This window comes from Erithacus rubecula, assembly GCF_903797595.1.
Source record: "Erithacus rubecula genome assembly, chromosome: 8".
Lineage (NCBI taxonomy): Eukaryota > Metazoa > Chordata > Aves > Passeriformes > Muscicapidae > Erithacus > Erithacus rubecula.
The window spans coordinates 26,900,817-26,918,249 of NC_136659.1; the positions used below are offsets into that span (position 1 = coordinate 26,900,817).

Sequence of the window (17,433 nt, forward strand, 5' to 3'; positions counted from 1 at the left end):
AGTGGCCTTATCTTTTATCAGATTGTGAAAGCACAGCTCCTGTGAAAGTGCTTTGAATGCATCAGGTATAAAATGACCTTTCTTCTTTTCTGGCAAATCTTGATATAAAGCAACGGAAGGCAACACTCTGGGCAAGGGAAGACAGAAGGCATGAGACATGATACAAATGTGTAGATCCAGATGATTGTGGAAATGTTGAACTAAAAGCACAGTAGGCAGACCAGAAGTGTGCAGTTTTCCTTTGCAGAGCCCTGGTGAAGTGCTGGGAGTATCCTGATGTGAGGAGCCCAGGAATGATTTTGCTTCCAGAAATCACTTCTGTCCAGCTCTGATGCCCAGTTCCTGTTTCTCCTCCTCCTCCAGCAAGTCTGGGCTTTGCATAATCATTGGTCTTCTGAAGGCTTAATGGCATCATTCCAGGTTGATTTAATTCCATGTACTTCCCCTTTCTGGCTTGTTCAGGGCATTGCCCTGGGATGGAGGAAAGCCTGTGTGAGATGCTGTGTGAACCTGACTCTCCCAGAGTGGCTGTTCCTAAGTGCACTTGCTCTGCACCTTGCTCTTACAGCCAGAGTTGGAGAGTGTGTGATGGGGGACTGTCTTGGAAGTGTGCCCTGACTTGATTTCATTCAGTCTTCACTTAAGGCTGTGATGCAGGATTTGTTTGAGATGGGGAAGGTAGAACTGTGTATCTTCCCATCTCCTCTAGCAGAAATCTTGGCTAGCATTAGGAAGGGCAATGTTAAATACCCTGCCTGAGACAGCTTCTGTACTTAGTGAGGAATTGCAGCTGGTGATTGTTTTTTCGTGGTGGATGATGGGTTAAGGGAGACTTGCTAGTTGCCTAAATTTGGGTGATTTGAGCAATACATGATGCATCTCTCCTGCCCTCCATAAAGTGCTGCAACCAGGAATTAGTGCTGTGACTCTTCCTTACAGATCAGATCAAGTGGAAAGCACCTGCAGTGCTCCAGGGAGCATTGAGCTGAGAGGCAATCATAGCCCAACAGGAACCAGATCGTTTATTCCTTCAGCTGCTTTGTGATGAGCATTTCACCCTTCCCTTTTGCCCTGCCTGCTGAGAAGAAAGCAGCATCCCATGGACAGGGATGTGAGGTTCCATTGGGGGTGGAAGAGAGATTTTGAAGCTCCCTCACTCTAGAGGCTGGAGTCTTTCTCAATTAAACTGCCCCTGTGAAACCAGCCTCTAATAATTTACAGGTTGGGCAGTGGATCACATCTGGGTAGTGATCAAATAATTCAGCTGTTTGCTTGTTCTGCTCCTCCCAGCTGCCTGGATATTTTCTGCATTTCTCCCTCTGTTCCACTTCTCCCTGTGTTCTTCTGTTGAGCCCAGTGACCTTTGTTTCTCTCTCTCAGCTGTGTTTGTCAGGAGTCTCCCAGTACATCCAAACAGAGAGCAGCAGAGCAACACAATTACAGAGGGTATCATACTCATTTTCTGGACAGGTGGACACACTGAAGAACAGGGAGATTAAAGGATTTGTTTCACATCATTCAGCAAACTTGTGGCAATAAAACTTGGATCTTCTTTCCAGACATCCAGTAGACATATTAATATATGTATGACATTTTGGAGAATGATGGACACAGCTCTGAAAAACTGTGAAAGGATTTTTTTAGAGTAATCAGCAGTTCCATAGATGTGGCTGATCCAGCTGATAGTGTACTCAGGTTTTTAGAAAAGCTTTTCATTTTTTAAAGTAACTAAATCCTTATGTAATTAGCAGAGATGCCCTTGTGGTTTCACTCTTAGAAAAATGAGAAATAAAGGATAGCATAGTCTTCACAGTAGGGGGAAGTTACTTGGCAGTCAGAACCTCCTGCTGCTGAGACCTTTGTTAAGATCTGAGCAGTTTGGGGTATCTAAGAAAGGGAGATGGAAGGCAAGATAACAAAATTCAGTGATGCAAAATTACTAGGAATAGTTTAAAAAATATGTTTCCAATTCTTTGCTGAAGGGCTTAGGTTCACATAATACTAAAAAGGACAGCTGGAGGAAATTCCAATAGATATTTCTGTAACTGTGAGTAGCTTAAAAAAGGAAGTGATTGCTTCTTTTTTCTCCAAATTTGAGGGTGAACAGTGGCATTTTGGGATGGCTGATTTGGAATAAATAACTGCAATGTTAGAAAAAAGTATTGGAACTAGTAGCTACATATTGTGAAAGCCAAGAATTTAGGAGTTTGAAAAACAGTTTTAGATAGTCATAAGAGATAGATCCATTGATGGGTAGAAAGCACAGAGGTCCATATCCAACAGCTGGTGCAGAGTCTGTAAACAAAATTTCTTTTTGCCAGAAATTGAGAGCATGTGTCAGTGTAAGCTAAGTAAGAACTATAATAGTAGTCTGTCTTCTCCTCAAGTAGCTGTAGTCATCTGCTGTTGATGACCTAAGCTTAGATCAGTCTTTGATCTTTCCTGGAATGTCTATTCACATGTTGCTTTAGCCACATCATGTCTAATTCTCAGGAGAGCTACAATGCCAGTATCCAGGCTGTGTTTATTACAGGATGAAACCTTTTCTGGAGTATAAAGTACAGGGCGAGTTTTACCCTTCTTCTAAAATGAAGAAAAGTCACTGAAGTGCTGATCTGCTTGAACTAGCAAAGGATAAATTGGTCCTGCTCTAAATTCTGCATCCTTTTCAAATTGGCTGTTGTAAGGAGTGTATATGTGAAATCGAGGCAAGTCTTGCTATTAGCATCCTTACTGCATGATACTTCAAAGGAGTCAAAAGCAGAAGAATGTGTTTATATGTTTTCTTTCAGGTTAAAACCTAGATCCTTGTATATGTTTATGTATCAGCTCTCCTGTTAAAACTTGCTTGTTTTTAGCAGCATGTGCTGGATGAAGCATGTCCTGTACCTTGCTGAATCAAGGTTTAAGGTTCAAAGCTGACACAGATGGTTACAGCCCATGATGCTTCTGTCCATGCTGTGGGGTCAAAACAGGTCCTGACCATAGCACTGCAGAGCTGGAGTGCAGCTGGTTCTACAACACCAGGGTTGCTGTGCCCTGGACCTTGCTGTGCCCTGTAACACAGCAGCCTGGGGACACTGCTTTTCTGTGACTGGAGAATGCTGTGGTTTGTTTGGGTGTTGTTCTTCCCTGTTCAGAGTAAGAGAATTCTTTTTGCTGCATGAAGAATTGCAGGCAAGACAACGTACTGCCTGCTCCTGCCAGAAGACATTAAACATCTAATTTTTTTCTGTCTTGGCTGAGAGGGAGAGGCTGGATGAATTAAATCTCTTTAATCCCCCATCCGCTAACCACATCTGTTTCTACATGACTGAATTTGGCATGCAGGAATTCTTGAAACTAGCAGAGTCAATTACATTCATTAGCCATTCAAAATGTTGCCCCTCTCTCTTCCTCTCCAGTGTATAGTTGAGGTCTGTGCATGCTGAGGGTCAGCAGAACTTGGTGCAGCTGTCCTGAAGGTAGAACATCTCTGCTGTTTTGTCCTCATCTTTCCTTCCCCCATGTATTATTCTTAGAATGTCATTTGGGTCGTTAATGCCTCTAAGTCTTCAGCTTTTTACATTGTAACTCCATTGTAAATTACTTGATTTTATATATTTTTATCCTAATGAGCTCCTTTCCCTGATAATGCCACAGGAAAACAAATTTCTTCTGGAAGTGTTTGTCATCCTCCCCCGTTAGATCCTTTTTACTGTGTACATTAAGTGTTTTGGTTGCTGACTGGTGACTGATACATGCTGCCTCTTGTGATAAGACAAATCTTTTCAATGTTAGCTGTGCAAGCAGACAGAAACATAAATGCAATAAATGGATCCTGCTGTAAGCTCTGAATCCTCCCAAGCCTTGCAGTACCTACTGAGAGGCAGAAAAATGAGCTAAACTTCCCTCTGTTGATAAGCTGTTGGGATGTTGTACCACAGCAGCCCCACCAAAGGCAGACAGGCAGCAAAAATGTCTCTGAGATGGTTCCAGTGATGGGTCATGTTGCCAGGTGTGCAGCCAGCCTGCTCCTGAGAAAGTGGAGTACACACCCAGACTTTGAAATAAGCAGTCTTGGTGTGTGTTAGTATAGCTCAGTGCTGGGGAGCTTCATCCACTCACACTCCCACTGAAGGAAACTTCTCAGGGACCTCAGTGTGTTTCTGCTGTGGCAGAGATCCTGTATGGGAACAGACACAAACCTACAAGCAATGCCATAGAGAAAGCAGTGGGGTTGTTCTAAATGATGAATGAACATGGAATACCACGTGTTATGTTCCCTAGAACACAGACATTTGAGGACAAAAGTGATCAAGCCTATGTTTGCAGGTACAGCTGGAAATAGGGAGTAGTGTGACTGCCAGAATCCATGGAAAGTATCTTACTCATTTAAGAGGACTGGAGTTTCCTTCAGGCTCAGGTTGAAATCAGAGCTCTCAGAGTATATTACCTTATGATAAAGAGAGTATATCTGTGGTCTGCCAAAAGGCATTTTTGGTTGCATGTCAGATAAAGCAGTTACAAAGTATGTGTACACATATGTACTCAGCTTGATGACTGTGGGACAACCCTGCAGAATCCTAGGGTTTTGTATTTCCCACTTCTCCTGTCACATTTGCTTCTTATTCTCATACTTGAAAATGCATTCAATGTATTTTTTAGGTAGGTGGGTCACACAGGGAACTGTTGGTGGATTATTCTTCTTTTGACCAAATGGGCAGTTTGACCTGTGTGTTCATTTGCTTTTGCTCACAGCAAGTATCAGTGTGCCCTCCAGCTAGTCCTGTTACTGAAATACAGTGAAGGGCATGAGAGCCTGACCTCCACATAAAGAGGAGTCTTTCCTGCTAATCCAGGGACTTGCTGTGGAAGGTCTAGTACCATTGAAAGAGCTCTCTGAAGGACCCTTGAAGCTATTCTCTGTGTGCTGATTCACTTCCACTCTGTTTTTCCCCGTTTTATAGTGGGAGTGGGAACTGATAAGTTGGAATGCCACTTATGATGAAGGTACCATGTATTACTTGGCTCTGCAACGGGAGATTTGTGCTAATCTGCATTAGGGCAGATGAATATGTGAGCAGAAAAGCAAAGGTATTAATTGGATGGGGTTTATATCACAGCATGGATTTGAGATTGGACGTCTCATGATTTCTATTTGTGTTTCTTTAAAAGCTTTTTTCCCCTGTTTATTACAGTCTATGGTGGCCTTTCTCAAGGATCCAGAAGGTGCTCCACTGTGGGAGGAAGATCCTGAAGCCAAAGATATTGTGCATGTTGACAGTGAAAAGGTACATTAGCTGGATAGATGTTTTGTTGTTTTATGAATATATGGGGTGAAGGGAGTGTGTATCTTTGTATTAACTCTTAGTGAAACATCCTTATCTTGTTTTCTTTGGAAGGGAAGTTTAAAGCCCCAGCCTGTTTGAAGTGATTTGACAAATTTTGTGGGTTGTGATAACTGTAAAGTCCTGTGCTTCTCACCCTCCTCTGCCCTGCATGTGGCCATGACCTCAGGCTGCCAGCTACACAGCCAGTGTCAGAGCTGGTGGATGGTGTGGGGGCACAGCCCTCTTTGTCTCAGGGAAGTGGGGCAGCTTGCCAGGTGCAGTGACTGTAGAATGCAAGGAGGAGGTAAAATGCTGCTCTTCAGACTGCAGGTTGTCATTAAACCTTGGGTTCCCTCATGTGCCTGAGGTTAGGAAATGGGGAGCAAGAAGAAACAAAACCCAGATCTTGAGGGATTTAACTTGGTAACTGTCCTCTCAGTGTTAAGTGGGGAAACAGCAAATGTGTTGAAACTAACTTAAAACTCCAGTGCCACCACAGTTACTCATTATGTTCTTTCTAATATAATCAGTCTGGTCTTTTATATTAGTTTTCTAGTCTATAGATTTTTTAAACTTTAATTGATTGGACTCTAGCTGGTATTTTGTAAAAGGCTTTTTCAATTTTCTGGCTTTCATTTTTAATATTAGAAATGGTTATTCTGACATTCAGTTTTTGTAGGAAGATTAATTTTTAATGTTCACCCTCTGTACTCTATTACAAGGCTTCCAGGGGTTGCATTCAATTTGAAAACTTCATCTAGTTTTTCTATCATGCTGGTACTGAAAAATCCTTTTTGTATGGCATCTCATAGGTTTTGCAAGGTTTCATAGTGTGAAAACTGAACTTGTTTTGTTTTCTATTGAGTCTGACTTTTTGAATTGCGATATGGATTTTGGATGTGTCAATGAAGTAGGAGTTTGCAGATAGAGATTTTGCAGTGAGAATGAACTAAACCATAGAATTTCCACGTATTAACAGTGAAGATACTGGTGTAGGATATTCAGCAGATAGGTGAATGTATAATAAATTTTGTCATCTTTCAAGTTAATCAAGGAAAAAAAAATTAGACCTGTCTGTTAGAAAAGATGAGCCCTTTTCAGATAAATGAGCCTGTGTTTTATGAATATTAATATTAGTTTTTTTGAAGTTGTAGTATAGATAATAAGGGTCATTGAGAATAAGTGTGTTTTTTATTTTCCTTGATTCATTCACTAGGAATTGAGAAGGCTTCTTAAGAAGGAAGACAAGCCCCTACTGATGATGTTCTATGCCCCATGTAAGTATCCCAGCATGTCCTGTCACCTCTTTCCCCCTTCTTCACTGGGAGATGTCCAAGTCTGACTAGAAGCTTCACCTGTGCTTCACTGATGATGCTACCTTGTGCCACCTTTATCATTCAGCTCCTTGTGTAGTTCTGCCTGTTTGTCCTCAGATTTTCCCTGGTTGTCCATCGCTTCTATCCCAGTCTGCTCTTTTTCTCTTGTGATGATGGCTCTTGCTCAGTATTCTTTAAAGCAGCTGCTTTCTATAATTTTATTACCTGTTGTCCTTTCTAGATTTGTGCTGCACAGAACAGAAACACTGTGCTGCAGGCAGAGGGAACAGTGCAGTTGTCAGGAGCAGGGCCATTGTTCCTGCTACATCCCAGAGACACCCTGCACGTTCCTGCCTACATTGGTAGAGGTACCTCAAATGCAAGTGGGGTGTCAGGAAGAGGAGGGCACACTGGAGTCTCTCCATTTCTTTTGTGACCTTGACCTTGTATTGCTGCTGTCTTGTCATTGCATTGGCTCCTTGTTGCTTAATGTTGTAGATTTACAGCTGCCTTTTTGTGTTTCCTGGTGACTGCTGTGTGAGAGGCTTTCCAACTCTTCTAAGCAAGACTGTGTTGCACTTGAGTTGTTGCTCAGTTCAGGAAGCAGAGAAGCCATGAGAAGGGAATAAATGTGTGGCCTAAACTAGGAAAGCCTCCCAGCAGTGCCCTGATAGGGAAGTTGATGTTAGGTACTACAAGCAATTTGCTGGCTGATTCTCTTTAAAACGTGTGTCCCATGGCAGTATTATCTGGTGTTCCTCAGTGTATTTTATCTTCTGATTACTGCCTGAAACACCAGTCTACCTTTTCATTCTCATCTGAGCACTGCCAAGATGGCCAGAATTGCCCAAGACATAGTTTGATGCATCACAAAGAGGATGATTTTCTTGTAATGAAATGACTTGTGTCTCTCTGCCTCCAGCCTCTGCAGTGCTGTGGTCCTGTGTGGCCTGGTGTGGTGTGTGGCTGTTCCAGCACTGCTGCCCTGGCTCAGTGGGAGATGATGCAGCTGCTCTGCTGTGAATGGTCCCTTCAGGGAGATCTGGGCTGTGCACTGCTTTCACACTTTACCTGTATCAGGAATAATTGTTTTCCACAACTGAGCCTCTTTCTGAAATGTGCCTTATCTAACCCTTCATTCTCTTTGAACCATTCCCCCAGAAACCCTCCTCCTTCCAGTTTCTTTTCTTTGAAGTGGCAAAACACCTGCTAGTTTTCAGTGCTGTAATACTTGTGCTGTGAAGGAAGTCTACTTGTGAGGTTTTTTTCTTCCTCTGATTTCTCAGTTTGTAACTCCCTCATCTTTTATTTAACACACAAGACCTTCTGAATTGGTTGTTGTCCAAATTTTTTCTTGCTCCTTATACTGGAGACAGAATGCATCCAGGAGTTGCAATAAAAGATGGGCTTTGAGCAGCTGAAATTATTGGTTATATACAGGTGTTACCTTGCATAGCTGGGAGCAGCAAATCAAGACTGGTCACTAAAAGAAATTCAGCTTTTCCTTACTTGTGAGGGAGGTCTTTGGCATGAGAGGACATCAGAGGCTTTGTCTGGGAGGCTGTGGGGAAGACAGCTGCCTTATTTCTCTGCTTTGTTGGAAGCAGGGGCTTTAGATTCATTGTGGCAGATTGATAGGAAATGGGCTCTTTCATTATGTACTAGTGCAGAGGGAGATGACTACAACTACAGACTTAGATGTAGTTACTTCAATATTTCAGGAATGCTTGGTCTGGGTAAAACAACTCAAACCAAAGGCTTGCTTTCCTCAGAAGATATTACCTGCCATTTGCAGACCTTTCACTGTACTTTCAGGCCTGTATTAGAAAGTTAGACAGCACTAAAGAAGAAATATTAGGCATGCTTGAAAGGATTCAGATTTATTTGTAGTTAAGTCTGTCAAAGAAGAAGACTCCTGCAGGAGAGTATCTGGATTTGACAACAAGAAGAAGCTGTTTATAAACATTATTGAAAACAAGGCTTTAAAAATGAAGGTCTTAACTAGTGGAAAGACTGATCTATATTTGATTAAGCTCCCCTTTTTGGGACAAAATACAAGAAGAAAGAACAGAAGAAAATGAGGTTTTTTTGAGGTTCTGCTTTCATACGTGTTGAGGGGTATATGTGGCTTGGCAGCATCCTGAACAATATAACCCAGAAATATGAGGACAGGAGAGAGTGTACTGAAGTGGGTTTGGGAGCAGCAAGTTTGAGGCAGCAGCAGAGCTGGGAAGAGGAGGATGATAGAGGTGATGGCTGGGTGAAGGAGGCTGGTGTGTGAGCCTGTGCTCTGAAGGTACTCCAGGGAGCAGTAAGAGGGTAAAGAGGGAAAGAGGGAAATCTGCTGCAGAATGTAGGGGCCTGAAGCTCCTGAGGAGAGAAGAAATAGAGGATTTAGAAGATCATGTCTGTCAGCTCACATCTTTTGATGTCTGTCCAGTGGTTTGCATGAAGCTACAAGGCCTCAGTGGGCCTTAAATGAGTGTTCTGTACCCACTAAGAAATTGTCATTTTCACCAGCACTAATTCAACAACCTCATTGTCAACTTGAGCAGTGAGATCAAAGATGGAAAAACCACAGAAACAAGAACTCTCCTTTGTCAGATTAAAGGATGTTCTTTTCCAGGCATGCTGATGTGATCCTAAATAAGTGGCTACAGAAATCTGTTCCTCCTTTCTGGAAGATATTTTCAAAACTCTCTGTTAACCAGAACAGAAGTGTTGACTACTGTGCTATGGTGGACTGAGAGTTTCCACAATAAGTATCTGGAGTGCTTGGCTCCAGCTACCTTTCTTCCATGCTGTCTGCACTCCCACCCCTTCCCATCTGAATGCACAGATTTTACTTGGCAGGGGTGAAAGCTGCTGTTTTCAAGGTGATTTACTGCTAATCTCCTTAGCACTGCAGAGCATCATCAAACAGCTCTCAGCACACTCCAACTGCACATTGGTGGTCTTCCTCACTCACTCTGTCTTTTCCACAGCACATTATTGTATCTTACAAGGGCTGTTGATTCTGAGCTATGTCTGCTCAATTAACAGAGCACTGTCTGTGTAATGTGTTTAAGAAATGCATCTCAAATTAATTTCAAAGCCTTGTTAAGCTGGGATGAATCTGAAGTACCTCCCCCTGTCCCTTCAAAGACCAGAAATGCACAAAACTTTTTGTTTTGAGTTCAAAATTATGACATCTTCTGTTGACTTCTGATATGTGTGTTTCATCTTGTATTCCCCTCTGGGCTCAGTTTAGAGCCTGAGGAATATAATATGGTTTTACTCTCTTCATACTAGGATGAGAAATGAATATGAAAATGAAGAGCATGAAAAATGTGCAAAAACAGAGGCTTGTAACAAGTAACATCCTTAGAAACTATTAATTGAATAATGATACAGTGAAGCTGATAAAGAACTTTTGTTTAAATTTTAAAATATAAATATTACTTCATATGCTTTGGAACATAGATACTGTAGAAGAGGCTGAATAGAGTTGTTGGCCTGTTACTTACACAATTTGTTTTTTATCAGGGTGTGGTGTTTGTAAGAGAATGATGCCATCTTATCAGCAGGCAGCCACAGAGCTCAAGGGTAAATATGTAAGTGAGACAATAAGATTTATATGACATTTCAAAAATCATGTTAACACTTTTTTTTAAAGTATTTTAAACTGACAAATATTTATCAAAATCAAAATTATCAATTTTTAAGCAAGTTGAAACAAAACAGAAATAAATTTCTTTGTTCCAGATCTCTTCAGGATTCTCTGTTGATTTTTGTTCTTCTAAAACTTTAGACAATGAGATGTGAACTCCATTGCCCTTTAGATCCACTGCAGGTTTTTACATGGAGATACTCTGACACTATATGGATTTACATTTAGTCTCTAATTTGTGAGTTTGTTGACCTTTGGGGCTCATTTCAGTAAAGAAAAGAAAGTTTGCCTTAATGGGTTTGATCAGCTCTTTGGCCTGGTATTTCATAGCAGGGTCAGGGATGGATGCCCTTATTGCAGTTATTAACACACTTTTTCAGTGGATAATCACAGTGTTATGGGAGGGAAATCCCCCTCCCATAAGCTACTGGTCACCCTCTGGTCCAGCCACTCAACATTAGTAGAATCTTATATTTAACTATAGCTTTGTCAAAGTTAGCATTGATGCCACATTGGTATGAAAGTTGATTTTGGCTCTAATAGAGCACAGCATTCACAATAATTAAGTTACCCTTTGTACCTATAAGGTGTATTGATCTCTGTAAGCAAGTCAAAGGCACTTGTCTGGTTGAGGTTTTATAATGTGCTTAATGTACGATTTATATGATGCCAGTAGTACATAAAGGACAAAGAAACAGGATTGTTGTTTCATGGCTCTAGCAGGATTTGGTCTGATCCTACCTGTTGGATCATTCACTGTTGTGTTTACAGGTTTCCTTGTGAGGAAAAGATGAAGCACTGCAGTTCATTGCCAGGGCAGCACTGGCCATTCCTTCTCATGACCATTGAGTGCTGTCAGACTGCCTCACATTCTCCAAACTAGTTGTTTTCAGAAATGTTTTCTCTAAATCCTTGTTTGCTTAGGGCTGAAATGAGTGAGAGTTATTCTATTATTTATTTAGGACATGGCACAAGCCTTAAAAGATATTTTCAAGGGTGTTTTTGTCCAGCCAGGCAGCAGTGTAAGGCCAGCTCCCCTCAGAGGAGCATGCAGCCTTTGGGGAGCACTGCTGCCCTGCATGGGAGCACATTGTGGGGTGGGGGTGAGAGGGATTAGGCATGTAACGCATAACCTATAGAGACTGTGCCAGAGAGAAGGCATGCTGCAGAGCACTCTGTCCTTCTGCAGTTATCCCTTCCTTGTCCATGTGCATTTATTGAATTCAGACCAAAGAATTTAAACTCTAGATCTATTCTGGTTTGAGTATTTCCTTCCTCACTTGGAAATAATTTCTGCAGATCCGGGCTAATCCTGCACAGCTGAGTGACAGGGCTGAGACACAGTTTTTTGCACTGGAGTGTTGTAGTGGAGGATCAGTTCAGAGGAAAGTCCAGTTATGCCACTGCCACCCATGCTTTTCACAAAAAATCAGTCTGGTTGTCAAAATTTGACCCAATTAGCTTCCTGAGTGGGATGTATACACAGCTCGCCATTTTTAAAGTTCACTGTGCTGTACCCATCAGAAATTATTCATGGAGTGCCTTGGAGTGATGTTGACCTCCAGATCAGACTTCACTGCAAAGTTTGAGTGGTTTGGATGAGCTGAAAGTTTGGCCTTTTAATCTGACCTGTCATTATTAGCTGTGCCAGGCTCAAAAGTGATTATTGCTGTTCTAGAGCAGGAAAATTAAGTATAGTATTGCCTATTGAAGAGGTCATAGATGTGAAAGGGTGAACTGTGCCTGTCACTGTGTTCCCTTGGGACTGGTTGTTTCTTGTCCCAGTGCTATTACTGAGGGGAAGGCAGGTGGCATTTTTAGTTTATATTATGGTTATATCTTACAATTCCATTGCACCCAGTGAAGAAGGCAAAAAGTGCTCCAAATCAAAAGTGGACTTATTTTATCCTTGGCAGGAAAGATTCCTGTGGTTTAGAGGGTTGGCTGGGCTCTGATGAGTGATTATAACTATGGCCCCAGAGCAGGGGGGAAACTGGATATTAGCAAACCATTCATCATCTCCCTAATGCCCACAAACTTTGTGAGTGTGCCAGAATGTTCTACTCAGTAAAGACCAACTTCAAAATATGCTGAAGTGCTTTCCTCTTTCAGTGCTTGTTGGTTTGGGTTTTTTGGGGGTTTTTTTGTTTGTTTGTTTATTTGTTTTTTCCCTTTTGAAATTTTTTGGTTCTATAAAGTACCAGTTTTGGAGAAGTCCCATCAAGAAAACTGAGAATCAAGGTAGGGGGTCACAACTAAACAGGAATAGTCAGAAGCTCCAAATTCTTGGGCAGCTAGGAAAGCTTCAGAGTTGGTTTAGATTATAGGTAGCTTGTTGGAGAGCAGATAAGTGTTGAAATATATCAAGTGTCACTGCAGAGGTGAAAGGAATAAACTGATCTTTGTTTCTGCAATGGCTATTACAAGAGGTAATGGACCTAAATTGAAATTGGGGTCACTCAGTCGTTTGCTAAAAGCAAATTTGCCAAATGACTGGCAGGAGGCTACTGACTTTGGGCAGTAGGTGTATTTTGATGGTCTCTGGCAGCCTGAAATTTCATAAATCTGTGATTATTGGCCAGCTAAAGCTGTTACTCTTGTCATTAAAACAAATCCCATTGTAATAAGCTTTTTGCTAAATACGCTTCATATAATGTCATGAGCAGCAGAATGAATCCAAGTTATTGACTTTTATCAATCACCATTAGATGGACATTGTGAAATTGTCTAACATGGCCAGGAATGCCCATTTAAATCCTAGGAAATACTCTGAAAGTTCACAGCAAATGTGGAATCTGGTAGGCTGGTGTTAATTAAGGAATTAGTTAACAAAACTGGTTCTTGCTTTTGAAAAGCAACCATTCTATCTTGATCCTATTGCCTTTACCTGCCTTTAGGTAGTGTCATGGAGAATAAGGAGAGGGGAGAATTGAGTCTAGGTAATCTCATGTGAATTAAGTCAATCTGGTTGTTTGAGCTACAAGGAAAATTCAGAGTGGAAGATTAGGCCAGCAAATATAAACCTCACTTCTGTACTCTCCTCTGTTCAATTTATCCTTTCTTAGGATAAGGAAGAGAAAACAAAGTATCTTTTTGTGACTTTCCAGCACATTCTTAGGAACAGTTGACCTTCAAATGGGGATTTTCTGCTTTAAGATTTATTTCATGCTGGCTCTGAGCACATTTGGTTGGACTGTGCAGTTTGCTGCAGTCAGGAACGTGGTATTAAATTCTGATGTGGTATTTCAGCTAGAAGGAGAAAATCCTGTTTTTGGAGAGTGAAGGAGGAGGAGGTTGAATTAAGACCCTGCTGTTAAAATGATTTAAGCCATCAATGCCATTAAACTAAGTTAATCAGGAAGTGGTATCTCAGCAACTTGCTGGGTCCAAGTTTGACAGCAGAATGACCTCTGTGTGAATTGCACACCCACAAAAACTTGGAATCAATCCCATCTTCCAGTTTTCATATCAGAAATATTTGGAAGACATTTGGACAGGGCACAGTCACAGGAGCCCTGAACCTGAAGCTTAAGGACTCTTGAGATGGAGGACAGGTTGGGACAGAGGAAAGGTGAGAGTTTTTGTTTTATGTGCCAGTCTGAAAAGCTACTGTGCTTCTGTGCCTCTCTTTTGAAGACTGTAGGACAAGGTTAATTCTTAACTCTCATTATACTCTGCCCTACCTAAGTTAACGTATTTAAAGCATATAAATGCCATGTGCTATTTCCTGAGCTCATGGAAATAGGGCACGTTTTATTTTCACATCAAAGTCATGCTGATTTCACCTTGCCATTCAGTAAGTGCATTTTTGAACTGGGATAATGGCAGTGCTTGTGGTTGGTTAGATATTGATAAGTTGGTTAGACATAGACAAATTCATTGCTGGACTGAAAACTAGAGAGCTGACCATAGAATTTCTAGTGTCCTGTTTAATGTTTTAACTAAGAACTCTCTTTTTTCCTACTTGAAGAGGAATAAAAAAATCTAGTTGTAGCTTAAAATCCAAATATGCAAAAACAGCACAAGTGCTGCAATTGAGAGAGATTCCCTTTAGTAAGTTGTTAGTGGGCAAATAAACAGAAGCAGAGATGCTTCCATAGCAATGAGGAGGTGATACAGTGACTGGTGTGAGTTTTCTCTGGATTAAACTCAAGTATTGTTCTGTTCCCCCTTGCACAAAATCAGAAAAGCTTCAGTGCCTTTTACAGAGAGCCCCTTGCTTGACAGCTATATGAATGAAATCAGAATCTGCCCAGATTGAAGTGGGTTTTACTTAAATCTTCAATCAAATGGTGTGATGTTCCTTCTGTATTGTATCAGAATCAGTAAGATTATGCTCTGTTTTTCCAGGTTCTTGCGGGGATGAATGTTTACTCTGCTGAATTTGAAAGGATAAAGGAGGAATTCAATGTCCGGGGATATCCTACAATCTGCTATTTTGAGTCGGTTATATTTTGCTATTATTTTAGAAATCACGCACTCTTATATAGTTGTGTGTTTTTATCTTTTGGGGCAAGGACTGAACCTTGTTTTGTTGCTTTAACAGGAAAGGAAAATTCCTGTTCAACTTTGAGAACTTTGGTGCTACCGCCGCAGACATCGCAGAGTGGCTGAAAAAGTAAGGCACTGAACTTCATGCACTCCACCTTTTATGTACTCTCCATTATTTACAGAATGTAATGGTTTAGGAACAGGCATCTCTCCCTCCTTTCCTCTGCTCAAAAGAGCAAACAAAACTACCCCGCTGAGAGAGATTGACTAATGTTTGGTTTTTAGCATGCATGCCTTGCATTTCACTATTGCATTTTGTCTGTAATAAGAGGCTGACTGTGGACTAAAATAAATGCAGATACACAAATCTCAGCTTTGTTAAAAATGCCAGTTTAAATTTCCAGTGATCTTGGGTGCTTGAACTTAATACCTTGCAAAAGGTTTGACTTCTGTTGTGTTATTAAAAATGTATATACCAAATGTGCTGTTCTTGTTGGTTCATCAGCCTTTAGCTGAAGCCTTTAAAGTGTCTTGCAGTGACAAACTGAGGATCAAGGCACCCTGGATAGGTACCCATTTTTACAACATCTGTGTTTGCTGTCATGATGTGAAAGTGTAGAAAGCACCTTGTTCTACTTAAAGAGCTATTTGCAGTTATAAACATTTTGGGAGCTGGATGAGCCTATGGGACCAGCAGTTCAGAGACACACAGGAAAAGTGTGTGTGTATAGCTGTTCTTCAACTGGTGCAATTCCTCACATGGTCAGTGAAACTGATGGAGCAGCTGGAGAGAGCTGAGATAATCTGGTGATGGAGAAATCCCATTTGCAGTGAGCCCAGGCTCTTGAGCATGGTGTCTTTTTTGTAACTCTCCCTTGTTTGCTGCAGTCGTGGAAACAATCCTGAAATGAAGCTAATGAGAGGAAACAAACACATAGAAAAGAACAGACTGTTGCAAGCTATTTGTTGTAATAGTATAGCTTAGCAAAATTGGCTCAGAATAAATGTATTTTTCTGTAGAGTGGAGCTGTGCTGGGGATGTGCATATGATTGCAGGTAGCCCAGGGTCTCCAGCAGCAGTAGGCTGAGTGCTTCAGGATATGGAACCCACAAGATGAAGTGAGAGCAGCATCCTGTTAGCATCAGGAGCTACAAACACTGCAAGCAGTACTGCCCAGTGGCTCAAACAGGAGGAATTCAGCCAGAGTCACTAAGTTTGTGTAGTCAATTAAGCCTTCCAATGTGAGTGATCAAAATGGGAACTCCAGCAACTTGAAGGAGGTGATCAGCCCTTGGAGCAAGGATATGGCTTCATCACCTGCACTTTGTTATGCTTTTCAATTCTGCAAGGATGTGGTTATCTCTTGGCTACCATATGGGAAACATTAGCTGTTTGGGGTGGCTTTTTTTTTCCTCTGTCTGCCCACATAATATCCAGATAATCCCTGCAATATGCAGTACCTTTATATCAGTGCTGTGACAGCAAGTGAACACAGCTACTGGAAGCAAAGCAGAACAGCTGCAAGCTCTTTCCAATGATAATCTCTGCTAACAAGCCACTGTGGACTTTGGCTGATACTTCAGCAGTCCAGAGCTAAAGACAGCTGTTTGTCCTCACTTAGTGCATGCTTATTAGTTGCCCAAAAGATGATCTGAGCAGTAGCCTTGTGCCCCTGTTTTGTGTAATAAGTACAACTTTTAAGGAAACCACATTTAGTAGTTATGCATACTGATATTTTGCCAGTAACTGATGCTTAAATTATGATAAATTATTAATAAAACCACATATAGGGTAAGCATGCTACATATATAATACCATACTATTCTGAGGAATCTGCAGTACAGATAGTCAAAACAGTATGGCAAGGGCTTTAGGAAAGCCAAGGAGTGCAATGAGATATCTGCAGGGTGTACTGGCTTTCAGAATAGCATAATACTAAAATATTGAAAGGTTGCTTTTGTACAAAATGTTACTCCAAGGACCAGGGCATGCCAGGGCTGTAGCAGGGAATGCCAATGCATTTTTATACTGTGCATGCATGTGCTGTCATTGTAGAGTCTTGAAAGCAAATCCAACAGACATTGAGACATAAGAAATAACCCATTTTGTGTGGACAATAAGTACATGCTGTAGAAAAGCAGCTGTTTTCCCTCTTCCTCTTTTTTTTTTTTCCCTCTAAATATTACTGGTAAAGTGCTTAAAGTGAGTGATCTTAGGCTCATTTGTGGGGGAGAATGTGATATAACTTAATGAAAGTTAGAATTACTTAAATAATTGTCCATGCATTTTTCTCTCAGGACAAGAACTAATAGTTTGGAGGGCTCCAACATCTTTTTTGGGGTTTTCTTTGTTTTTTTTTTTTTTTTTTTTTTTTAGTACTTACTTGAGGTGCTTCTTTCTTACACTGAAGTGTGCTAATGCTTCAGTCTCACAGATACTTCATCTTTATCTTCATAATAGGCACTGGCTACTCTGTTATGGAGATTCAGATGTTTTCCTGAGATGATAAAGATGAACCATCATACAGCCTTAATCTCTACACAGTAGAGATGCTATCTTGTACATACCACTTTTTTGTTAAATCTGATACACAGCTATCTCAGCCTGAGTGGTAGGGAAGCCCAGCAGCTTCTTGCTGCCTTCAATAGCTGCTTCATTTGTCTT

At 41.1% G+C, this 17,433-nt stretch overlaps 1 protein-coding gene across 1 annotated transcript in view; it reads left to right on the forward strand.

Annotated features, from left to right (window-relative positions):
- Nucleotides 1-17,433, forward strand: part of PDIA5 (protein disulfide isomerase family A member 5) — a 96,648-nt gene that overhangs the window by 29,442 nt on the left and 49,773 nt on the right. Inside the window, 5 exon segments of the mRNA XM_079311026.1 lie at nt 5,181-5,273; nt 6,529-6,589; nt 10,154-10,221; nt 14,628-14,719; nt 14,824-14,895. Coding sequence (XP_079167152.1) covers nt 5,181-5,273; nt 6,529-6,589; nt 10,154-10,221; nt 14,628-14,719; nt 14,824-14,895 — 386 coding nt within the window.